The sequence below is a fragment of the Sus scrofa genome, chromosome 14 (genome assembly GCF_000003025.6).
Source record: "Sus scrofa isolate TJ Tabasco breed Duroc chromosome 14, Sscrofa11.1, whole genome shotgun sequence".
NCBI lineage: Eukaryota > Metazoa > Chordata > Mammalia > Artiodactyla > Suidae > Sus > Sus scrofa.
The window spans coordinates 97,487,223-97,500,398 of record NC_010456.5 but is presented as its reverse complement, the minus strand read 5'-3'; the positions used below and the strand labels follow the sequence as shown (position 1 = coordinate 97,500,398).

The 13,176-nt window shown below is 39.2% G+C and overlaps 1 protein-coding gene across 1 annotated transcript; it reads left to right on the top strand.

Annotated features, from left to right (window-relative positions):
* On the top strand, positions 10,281-12,545 carry DKK1 (dickkopf WNT signaling pathway inhibitor 1). Its single transcript, NM_001145384.1, is given in 4 exon segments — positions 10,281-10,520; positions 10,751-10,913; positions 12,034-12,177; positions 12,292-12,545. Coding segments are annotated over 4 exon segments (801 nt in total).

Below are 13,176 nucleotides of genomic sequence, written 5' to 3'. Positions count from 1 at the left end.
AAAATACTAGAAAACAAAATCTAAAAATAAAAGGTCATATACCAAGACCAAGGGGGATTTATCCCAGTGATGCAAGGATTTTTCAATATTCACAAATCAATCAGTGTGATGAACCATGTTAAGAAATTGAAGAATAAAAAGCAAATGATCATCTTAATAGATGAGAAAGAGCTTTTGACAAAATCCAACACCCATTTATGGTAGACAATCATCCAGAAAGTGGGCATAGAAGGAACCTACCTCAACATAATAAAGGCTATCTATATATGACAAACCCACAGCTAATATCATTCTCAATGGTGAAAAGCTGAAAAAACTTCTGCTAAGATCAGGATCAAGACAAGGATGTCTACTCTCACCACTTTTATTTAATATAGTTTTGGAAGACTTAGCCATGGCAATCAGACAAGAAAAAGAAAGAAAAAAAAAAGGAAATCAAATTTGAAAAGAAGTAGTAAAACTGTTCGTAGATGACATGATACTTTACATAGAAAATCATAAAGATGTTACCAGAAAACTACTAGAGCTCATCGATGAATTTGGTAAAATTGCAGGATACAAAGTTAATACACAGAACTCTCTCACATTTCCATATACTAACAATGAAATACAGAAAGAGAAATTAAGGAAACATTCCCATTTACAAATGCATCAAAAAAATAAAATATCTAGGAGGCAAAAGACATGTACTCTGAAAAATATAAGTCATCAATGAAAGAAACTATAGATGATACAAACAGATGGAAAGATACACCACACACTTGGATTGGAAAAATCAATATTGTCAAAATGACTATACTACCTGAGGAAATCTACAAATTCTATGAAATCCCTATCAAATTACCAATGGAATTTTCCAAAGAAGTAGATCAAAAGTTTTTTTAAATTTGCATGCAAACACAAAAGATCCTGAATAGTCAAAGGAATCCTGAGAAAGAAAAATGGAGCTGGAGGAATTAGGCTCCCTGGCTATACCACAAAGCTACAATCATTAAAACAGTATTGTACTTGTACAAAAATAGAAACAGAGATCAAAGGAATAGGATAAAAAGACTATAAATGAACCCATGCACCTATGGTCAAATAGTCTATGACAAAAGAGATAAAAATATACAATGTAGAAAAGACAGTCTCTTCAATAAATGGTGCTTGGGAAAACTGGACAGCTACATGTAAAAGAATGAATTTGGAACACTCTAACACCATACAGAAAAATAAACTCAAAATGTACTAACTACCTAAATATGAGACCAGATACTACAAAACTCTTAGAGGAGAACATAGGCAGAACACTCTCTGACATAAACTGCAGCAATATCTTTTTGGACCCACTTCTTAGAGTAATGCAAATAAAAACAAAAATAAACAAATGGGACCTAATTAAACTTTAAAGTTTCTTCATAGCAAAGGAAACTACAGACAAAATGAAAAGACAACCCACACAATGGGAGAAAATATTTGCAACTGAAGCAACTTACAAGGGATTAATTTCCAAAATGTACAAATAACTGGTGTAGCTCAATATCCAAAAGTAAACAATAAGACCAAGAAATGGGCAGAAGACCTAAATAGACATTTCTCCAAAGACAGACAGCCAAAAAACACAAGAAAAGATGCTCAACATCACTAATTATTAGAAAAATGCAAATCAAAACTATGTAGTACCATTTACACCAGTCAGAATAGCTGTTATCAAACATGTCTATAAACAATAAATCCTGGAGAGGGTCTGAAGAAAAGGGAATCCTTCTACACTATTGGTGGGAATGTACATTGGTACAATCACTACGGAAAACAGTATGAAGCCTCCTCAAAAAACTATTAATAGAACCACCAAACAATCCATCAACTGCATTCCTGGGCATCTACATACCCAGAGAAAACCATAATTCAAAAGATACAGGCACTGCTTTAATGTTCATTGCAACATTATTTACAATAACCAAAACAAGGAAGCAACCTAAATGTCTATTGACAGTGGAGTGGATAGAGAAGATATGGTAGATATATGCGATGCAATATTACTCAGCCATAAAAAAGAATGAAATAACACCATCTGCAGCAACATGGGTGGATCTAGAAACCATCATACCAAATAAAGTTAGAGAAGGAAAAACATGCTATCACTTACATGTGGAATCTAAATAAAGGATATAAATGAACTTATTTACAGAATAGAAACAGACTCACAGATTTGAAGACAAACTTATGGTTACCAAAGGCAACAGTTTGGGGAGGGACAGACTGGGGGTTTGGGACTGGCATATGCACACTGAGGTACATGGAATGACTGGCCAATGGGGACCTGCTGTATAGCACAGAGAACTCTACCCAACACTCTGTGATAATCTATATGGGAGAAGAATCTGAAAAAGAATGGATGTGTGTATAACCGAATAACTTAGTTGTATAACAGAAATTATCACAACATTGTAAATCAATTACACTTCAATAAAACTTTAAAGATGGGAAAAAAAATAAAAAATTTTATATATATATAGAGTCTGGTGAAACTGAACTTTGGTTTAATGACCATCTGAGATAAAAGACACAAAAGTCAATGCCCAGGGATTGACACTTTAAAAAAACTGAAGTACATAAACTTATAATTAAATAAATTGTATTTTTTAAAACAAGTAAGTAGGCAAAACTCACCACTTCCTGTTTTGCTTCATTTTTCTATTCATTTATGTTCTTGAGGCTATTTACAGCAACTGCATCTTCATAACAATGAGGCACGTAGTACATAACAATGAGTCTCCCATCTTACACACTTGCTGGTAAAAGCTCCATTTAATTTTTACTTATTATTAACTTGTTTTTCTAATCTCAGCTACTAATAAAGCCACAGCAAGGTAATGTTCCAAACAAATTTTGGATTTTGCCTGCAAATCAATAACTCCAAAAGCCAAGTAAATATATAGCTTTAGACCTTTAGACTTCACAGCTCTAGCTACAGTTCCCTGCTAAAACTATTAGCAGATACAAATGATAATAGTAAATGATATTAGCAGAAAGAGAAAGGGGGCTATGCTTTTGATAGAAAGCTAATTAGGTACTAGATTCTCTGCCTGACACTTCCATACCTTCTAAATATATTTGTGGCTAAGCTGAATTCATAAAATTATTGATATTGGCAAAATGCTTTTCATTTGTTAATTTAAGAGCTCAATTTAAAGAGTGCTTTTCTTGTGAATAGAATCAGCTGGATCAAAATTACACTGTGAGGAGACAATAAAGATACTGGTGGGAAACAGCTCAATCAAAAGTTGTGAATAGGATCTAGTCAAAACAATGATATTGTGTAAAATTTGAAGTCAAGTTGCTTCTTACGTTAAGGCCACTCTTGTAAATATACTTTAGATTACAATATTGAAGTAATAGTGTAAGCTTTTATACTTAGCATCTAACATAGTTAATAATATTTCTTGAATATTTAATTCTTCCATTTCAAAGAAATTCTGATAATAGAGGAAAAAAAATTTTTTTGGTGCTGAGACTTTTGTTTAAAATGAGTTATAAGAACAAATTGGAGATTAGAATTATTATCTGTTAAATAACAATACATAACTACCAATAATAATTTCAACAGCTACACATATCACGTAGAAGTACATTTCTAGCATGTTGTTTTATTATTTTCTCTACTGTTCCTTTTATACTTGTATAACATGCAGCTATAGAAAAAAGAAGTATTAAATAACATATTGTAACTATTGTTTTACATAAGCCTATAGGTTTGTATCTTATTTTGGAACATGCAACTCTGAATGATTGTTTTTTCATTCAATGAAAGAAACAATATTCTTTGTATTTTTTATTATCCCTGAATAGTTATATATGTTTGACCTTTCTTAAGATTTGGCCTAGGATGTCCCTATAATATAATGTTTAGCATAATCTGTAGATATTGATATTTTTTATATAGGAATACAGTATAGAGTTCAACTTCAATCGAACAAAATGAGCATATACTGAGAACCCATATTTCAGATCCCAGTTGTCCTTTTAATTTGTGAAGATTTAAAAATCTGTGAATAAGTGTGTGGAATATTAATACAAAAGAATATTCAACCTCGAAGATGTTTAAGGGCGAATAAGTACACAATATGCAAGTAACTGGACATGTGGAATAAATCTTGAGTCAATTATTGGCCATCGCCACTGACCAGACTCCCGAACTTCTATAGAAATTCCACCAGGGGGCAGCAGAAGAGCGGCTTTCTCCCACTTGCCACCAGACACTGGGGAGCCTGATGTTCCTCAGAGCTTTAATCTTCCTATCCTTCGCCTTTCTTCTCACCCCCCATATTTAATTAAGTCAGAAGGGCCCTATATTTATTTGCCCATGAACTGACACAGCAAACTAACAGCAACCATTGTAGTGTGAATGGATTTGTGGCTAGGCAAGGGGCTTCAGCTGAGATTACCAGCCCTGAAGCCAGATGAATGTGCTGAGCACAAAGTCTGCTCAAAGCCGAGCAAACGGACTATTTGTGAAAATGCCATCCTGGCTCAAGTCTGATTAAGACCGGGGGTCCCCAGGCCGTTTGATCTTAGCTCATCAAAGGGAGTCTTTAAACAAGCTTCATTTTACACTACTGTATGCTGGCAATGGGTTGTGACACCAAAGTGCACCCACCATGAGCAGCCTCCCAGGAGCAGTGAACAATGGGAATTCGCAGCTTGGTTAAGTGCAGGACACCAGGGCCGCCTGCTGGAAAATTATCCAGGGCTAGAGGCTGGGCATGGACCTTTCTGTTCTGCCCAAAGATAGTTCCCTCAACTCACCTCTTTCGACCCTTCTCTACTGAACTCATCTGAAAATTATTTTTACTTTCAGAACTTGAGGGTGATGAAGAATCCTTGCACTATGTATACATCCCTCCTCTTTCCTGCCAAAATTAATAGCTTCTAGCCTATATCCTGGCCCACTTTCTAGTGATTCTAAGAGTCTTAGGACACTAGAGTTTTCAAGGTTCTGCTTTTGACTTTTCACCTCAAGGTCCATTATAATTCACTAGACTGAAATTTAGTGATTGTTGGGGGGAAGTCATCTCTAAAATATTACAATTGAATTTGGAGGCAAAAAGATTTCTCTCTCATGCTCTGGCTTTCCATCCATATATGTGTGTGTGTGTGTGTTTGTGTACATGTGTGTCTATGTAGAAACTAAAAGAGTGGATTTCTTTGAGTGGAGGTTTGCGCATGGCATTTACTTTTGTTTTTAAACTTTTCTGTATTTGCTCAATTTTCTCCAAAAGCATGTATTTGCCATAAATTAGAAATCTATATCCATATCCATTTTTAAAAAAAAATACCACCTGGTTTAAGTAATTTATCTTATTGCCAGAGACTTAAAGCTTAGATGTTTTCTTAAAAAACACAGTATTGATGTAAGTGATTACTACTGTATCTTTAGGCTGCCTGAAAGAAGAGGCCTCTGGCAGGAAGTTCTTATTTAATCAGAATACAAAAGGCCTGTCTTGTCAGAGCTTAATTAAAAGGGGGGGGTGCTTTTGTAGTCAAAGGGAGCTCTCCACCTCCCCCCATACCATTTCTAAATGAAAGACCAGCACTGAGAGTTAAACTGATTCGCCAAGTTCCCATATTTACCAGCCAGCTGCTGGATGTCACAGTAGCAGCCCTCAGCTCAGAGTGCGCCAGCCCCAGACTCTTGAAACCACAGTACAACACCTTTCTTGGGTGTGACCCTTGCAAAGTGCCTGCATTATCAAAGAGGTAATAATAGGAACCTGGAGACATGAAGGAAAATGTTTTTTCCTTAGCTCTGGAGCCTCTTTCTTGGGGATCTTGCATCCTGCCTTTTGCTGTCATTGGTCTGTCTTCGTAGCTAGAAATGTCAAATCCTTTAGGGCATACTAACAGGCCAGTTTTGTACTCCCCGTAACTACATACTACAGACCCTTCTGAGTGTCAGGACATCAGAAAAGGTCCTCTATAGTTTTTAGTTAAAGATTTTGGGTTCTGAGCCCTATTCTCAGATTTGTTTTTAATGTTCGCTCCTGTAAAACACATCTTCTCAGCTGGGTAGAAAGCTACCATGGAGCCTGATTTATCTAGGCTGGCCATCTCCACTGACCAAATAAACATAATCATTGTCAAATTGCGCCTTCTCTTTTTACCGAGGAGTGCAGAAAAGCCTAATCCATCCTGTCCTCTCGGGAGTCATAACACAGGCCTGGTTTAAAAGCTCTTTTAACAGCATGAAGAGCATTTAGACCAAAATCTTTTAAAGGCCAATGAGAAAGTCATAACTTTTTTTCCCCCCACTAAACTCAGGAATGAGGACTCCCTACCATCAATTCAAGATCAGTACTTCCAAAAATGTTGGCAACACTCACTATAAATAATGACATTTATCAGTGTTTTTCTAGTGAAGTAAAATTAAATGGCAACAGATCTGCTTCCTTTTACAAGGAGAAAGAAGCAAAGAACGAGGGAAGAGAGAGGGAGAAAGGGAGGAAGACAGGAAAGTAATGAATTAAAAGTGCAGCAGTCACATAATCTGAAATAACAAAGGTGGAAAAATAGTTTGCAAATAGCATAGTGCTTTTTGGAGTGCATTTGTCTGTCTCCCTCATGGATGAAGAGGTTGATGAGTACTCTATGCCAGACATACAGCAGTAAAAATGTAAGGAAAGCACACATTTTGCCATTCCTGAGTTATATGGTTCAATTCCACACTGGTAAACATTTCACCTATTCTAAAACCTAATGCACAACATTAAACTCATTGCATTAATTATAATTCTATTTAAACCAGATCAAATATGAGTCAATTTTCCTACAGATTAAGTAAACTAGGCTCAGTAAACTAAATACACCTGCCCCAACTGCTACCACCTCTGTCATTTATCTATGGGAAGAGACACAACAGTCATTAGCACATTTTCCTCCCTGAGGCTTGGTCTCAATTCCTAGACCTACTGCGTCCCAAATATAATCTTCCCTATGACCTAATATATACCAAAGCATAATCTGTTTTGGAAAAATTCTTCCCCCATTCCCAGGTAGGTATATTTGTTTTCCCAACTACTCATAGACTGAAAGCTTTCCAAGGACAAAAATGCTGCCTTTACAATTTTGGGGGTATACTTCCAAAAGGGACTAGGGTAGCATTCTGCATATGAGGTGGATAGTGATAAAACAATGAAGTACTTCACTTTATCTCCTTACTCATTCTGCTCTTAAGTTGCCAGTGAAAAGGATCATGAAAAGGATTTTCAAATGGAGATTACACTGACTAAATTTTCCCTTTTGGAACAAAAGGTGGGCCTGCTATACACCTGGATTTCTCTGAAGACCCTCTAGATAAATCCTTTCCTGTATAATTGTGAGCTTAGCCCTCCCCACTAAATTTTATTTGTGAATAGATACTCATCTTTTTTCACGCAGTACCATATTCAGTGCTTAGCTCACAGTAGGAACTCTGTTACTGACCAACCCCTATTATTAGTTTTCAAATCATGACAAATTTAGGAGGAATATGGGACATGGGGGAGGATCTGCTCTTAAGACCCTGTTCTCAGCTTAGTTTTAACTCAACACAATAGACTCTGTCCAACGTTAGTGAATATTAAACCATAACAGACATACATGTTCAGGAATCAAGACTGAATGTACACAAACACACTCCCTCCCAGCCCCTCCCAACGCTTTGACAACATGACTTTCTATTAAAGTTTTCCTTTACTGATTAAACTGTTCTACTTTTTTTTTTTTTTTTTTTTTTTTTTTTTGCCTCTAGACAATGGCTTTATTTGAGTTCAAGTTCTTAACGGGCTAAATTCATTAAATGTATTAACACATACCACCTCTTCCAACAAGAGGAAAAGATACTTACTTTTAGTGTGACATGAGTATATTTTATAATTAAATAGGATAACGGGAAAAGGAAGAAATATTTTAACCCATCCCAAGGGCAAAGGATTATTTTTCCACATTTAACACCTTAAGATTTTAAGATAGACTAAATTTTTCTACCACACTGAAGGTGCTCAGCCCATTGATCACTGACATTGTTATCAATATTCTGCAAGTGATAGTATGGCACCTAAAATCCCCTATACCTTTACCTTTTACCCAGTAATACCTCCATTTATCCAAATTTCCTGTTGGCAGAGGGTCATGGCACATCGGCCCAAAGGAGGCCTGGATCATTGCCGATTCTCAATAAAATGGTGTACTGACTTGTTCATTTCTCAAGCTCACTTTTAAAAAGCCAATATAAATAACCTCCCCCTTTGTTTCCAAATTGCAATTTCTTCCAAAGATTTCTAGAACAGTAGCCAAATCTAGGTCATTGTACATGTTCATAACAAAAATCTAAAGAAATATGTGGGAGGTGATCCATATTAGAATTTCACACAGGAATTATCAGCAAGCCAGAGGAAATTTCACAGGATAGGCAGAAGTTGGGATAGGAGGGTTACCAGTATAAATAGAGATATTATAAAATAATTGTTTAGAAGATATTAACGTGACCTCTGAAACCCAAGCAATTAGGACACAGACCATTACAAACTTGTTTGTAAAGTTAACCCTCACCCTCAACTTTAGGATTGTTACACTATTTCAAGGACGTCACTGGCTCCAATTGGTAGTCCCAGTCATGAGTACAGGAGGTCGATGTATAGAGTGAGTACAAATACACTGGAGAGTAAGGAGCACAAAATAAATATATCCCAGTCTTCTTTATACAACTGATGAGTGATTATTCAATCATCTCTTCTAAATTCACATAGCAGTTCTCCATCTTGATACTTATAATATCAGATGGCTTTAAAAAGAATTGTGTATATCTCTTGTCTTTTATTATTAATACAATTAGAGTATTTGTATTTCATGCAACTCCTGCCCCCTCCAGAGGGCAACAACAACCCAGAGGGGTAGCCCACCGCCTGGGCACTAGGCTTCCAACGTTTTTGGTGTAAGTAGGATAGCCCTCTTAGCCACTAGCCCTACTTTGTTATTTTCACATCCTAACTTAAATGACGATACAAATCACTTTCTGCTTCACTTTCAGCTTCTCCTTTCGTAAGCTAGTCTCTTATCTCCCTAGACCGGGTATTCCCTGGTCCCAGACCCGTCTGAGTTGGGATCAAACATAGGCGTTCTCTTTTTCAAGCGCTGTAATATGAAATACTAATGAGGAAGTCAGGCGCTAAGCCTTGAGGGTTTCTTATCTCCCCGGGTTAACCCACCACTGAGAAGGGGGAACCAGGGAAGGACCACTGACCCAGCCATTGGACCCTGTCCGCTTTCACTCTGGCCACTTTGATCTCGCGCGTCTGCCTAATCAAGTTCATCTACTGCCGCGACTGCTCAGATTCAAAGAACAACATTAAATAGCTTGATTATCGGATGGTCATTTCCCTCTCCTCTCCACCCCTGATCTAATTTCCAAACACCAGTCTCTCGCCTCTCTCTCTCTAAACTTCCCATCAAAAGAGAATTAGTTCTTCTTCCTTCTTACCCTCGTTTGATGTGCAAATGTCCTTCTCTTTGCACATTTTTCTCCTGGTGAGGGGAGGGAGGGGGAAAAGTAATTGAACGAACTTAAAGCCTCGATCTCACTCCAAATCTTCAAACCGTGACTCTAAAGGGTTAATCAGCAACTTGCAACGGCCACCTGGCCCTCTTGCAGAGACATTTTGATAGACTTTGAATTACTTATCCGGTGGTATTTAATACTGAATATTATTTGCATGCACAATAAAAAAGAGTACTGGCATAAGGCAGAATGGAGAAAAGTGGTTTTGCAGGGAGTTATCACAATGTCTGTCTGAAAAGTGGTCCCGATCTCAATACTCCAACCCTTACTGCAAGGCGAGAGCACCCAAATACCCAAAGTTCCTCCCACTTCCCACATTTATTAATGTCCTCTCTGCTAACGCTGAATACTGTCAACCCGAAGGTGAGCTGGGCAGGGGAACGACTGTGCAAGGGAGGGGCGGGGTGAAGAGTGTCAAAGGCTCCCCTTCATGTACACAAACACACTCCCTCCCAGCCCCTCCCAACGCTTTGAAATCCCAACCCTGCTTTGTTGTCTCCCCCGGAGGGGCCGGAATGCTCAGAGCCCGCAGTATAAAGGCAGCCGCGGTGGCGGTGGCGGTGCAGAGCCCCGCAGTCAGGACTCTGCGGCTGGTAGAGGCTCTTGGAACCCTGACTACAGCTGCGCCAGCACGGCTTCCTGGGGACCAGGCTTGCAAGCTGACATTCCACTTTTCTCTTTCTCTGCCTTGAGTCCTTTGGAAATGAGGGCTCTGGCTGCAGCGGGTGCTGCCCGGGTCTTGGTCACCCTGGCAGCTGCGGCTCTTTGCGGTCACCCTCTGCTGGGAGCGAGCGCCACTTTAAACTCGGTTCTCGTCAATTCCAACGCCATCAAGAACCTGCCCCCACCGCTGGGCGGCGCTGCGGGGCACCCGGCAGTCAGCGCGGCTCCCGGAATTCTGTTCGAGGGTGGCAACAAGTACCAAACGATTGACAACTATCAGGTGAGAAGGGTCTCGAGGGTCTGGAGACGCTGTGAGCCTGAAGGGGGTCTCATTTGGGAAAGAGAATGCAGGACTTGCTATGTGTGTATCTGTGTATTCAAGGCACATTAAGAAACTGCTCTGGGGAGCAGTGGGCAGCAACAGCTTTTGGAGAGGTGGGCAGAAAGGGACTGTGATGAGTCCGAATGTGGTACCCAGGTGCCTCACCCTCTCCTGCCCTCTTCCCGCAGCCATACCCGTGCGCCGATGACGAAGAATGCAGCAGTGACGAGTACTGCGCGAGTCCCACCCGCGGAGGAAGTGCAGGCGCACAAATCTGCCTAGCCTGCAGAAAGCGCCGAAAACGCTGCATGCGGCACGCTATGTGCTGCCCTGGGAATTACTGCAAAAACGGTGAGTCGAAGAGCTCTCTCTCGGACTATAATCCTCCAGCGCTTGCGCACAGTGGTTGGGAGGCCGTGCTCCCAGCTCTCAGAATGCCGCGGCACCACCTGCAAAAGGGAATTCAGCGTTCGAGTTTCCCCTGAAATGTTTTCTGGTTTAGTGTTCAACCTGGAGGCAAAGAGGAGACTACCGCGTTCTTGGAGATCTTTATTCTCCTTTGTGCTCCCCGATTAATTAACGAGGTCTTACCTCAGAGCGGACCCTTCCATAAAAAATTAGCTAGGGAAAGCCTTGACACCATCTAAGAAGATGGAGAGGGAGGTGGAATTAAACAGAGAAATCAAGGAAACCAGAATGAGCATTTAGGTGCCCCTTCCATTTCTTACGGTGCCTCTCTCAGCTCTTCCAGACTGGCGTCTCCCTCAAGATTCATGTTCAAATTGTCAGAAGACAGTTATGTATCTGTGCTGGCCACTCTTGAAGATCTTGATACCCTTGCATCCCAGCCTCTCCATCCTTCTCTCCCCTACCTCTGACTACATTAAAATAAGTACTCCTCCACCCAGCCACAGATCCACTAGAATTTAATGTCTCAAACAAGTAGACTCAACCAAAGAAGTCTCCAGAAATAACCTTAAGGGTGGCGACCCTCCTTAGGACCCAGCATTACTCCAGGATGAACTAAATCTCTGTAATATAGAAATTATACAGTAAAGTAACTGGTGGGTGAGATTGTAATCTTCCACGCAGCAGGCATTCCATTTGCTTAACTTAGTCTGGCAGTACCCATATAGCACCAAGGGCAGAGAAGTTATTTTTAAAAAGTTTTTGAAAGTGAACGACTTTATTTTTCTTACCCAGAGGTGATATTAAAATAGGCAGAAATCTCATTGCCACTACCACAGTTGGTGAGAAAGTATTCTAAGCGGTTAGATTGGGGATATTACCTATCAGTGCAGTGTACACACTGATGCTTCTGTCCATCTGGGGAGTTTTGCTTTAACAGTAGAAAGTCTGGCTTGTGTTTAATATTCCTACAATGAAATATCTCAAGTTGGTGCAGACATAACAGACTGCCACTGTCCCACATTCCAGCTCAGGAGTTAATCAATATCTCCTGCCTTCTTAGGAATATGTATGCCTTCTGATCACAATCATTTCCACCGAGGGGAAATTGAGGAAACCATTATTGAAAGCTTTGGTAATGACCATAGCACCTTGGATGGGTACTCCAGAAGAACTACACTGTCATCAAAAATGTATCATACCAAAGGTAGGTTAAAGATTGAAGACTCATTTTTGTTAGCACATGAGAAGTGCCTTTTGGATTACCTTAATGAAATAATGCAGGCTTAGCAGTGACCGTGTACTTTTCCTATGTTCCTAGGGCAAGAAGGTTCTGTCTGTCTCCGATCATCAGACTGTGCCACAGGGTTGTGTTGTGCAAGACATTTCTGGTCCAAGATCTGTAAACCTGTCCTCAAAGAAGGTCAAGTATGCACCAAGCACAGGAGAAAAGGTTCCCATGGGCTGGAGATATTCCAGCGTTGTTACTGTGGAGAAGGTCTGTCTTGCCGGATACAGAAAGATCACCATCAAGCCAGTAATTCTTCTAGACTTCACACCTGTCAGAGACACTAAGCCAGCTGTCTGAACACAGTGGACTCCATTTACATAATATATGCTATGAAAACCATTTGTGACTTGTGAGCTCAGTCGTTAAGGATGCACAAATTCTGTGGTTACAGTTAAGCATTCCAATAATACCTTCTGAAAATGTGGAGTGTAAGAGCTTTGTTTCTTTATGGAACAACCCTATCATTGATTGCAGTAAATTACTGTGTTGTAAATTTTCAGTGTGGCACTTACCTGTAAATGCAAAAAAAACTTTTAATTATTTTTCTAAAGGTGCTGCATTGTTTATTGTTCCTGTTATGTAAATTTTTGTACACATTGTTATCTTGACTGATAAATATTCTATATTAAATACTTTTAGCTTATACTTTCTAAATGCATAACACTTTCCCATTTTAATTCTAGAGTCTAGAATGCAAGGAGCTTTTGTAATGACAAATGATAGGTATATATATAAGTTTATCATGAAAATACTAGCTTATTTTCCAAAATGTACTATCTCAGAGCTTAGATTATACTGATTTCTAAACTATGATAGTCCTTAAAATAAAGTTTAACATTTAATACCATGAAATGCTACAAGTATAGATAAATTTTGGCAGGGTGATCACAGGGGGTTTATGTGGTGTGTATGAAT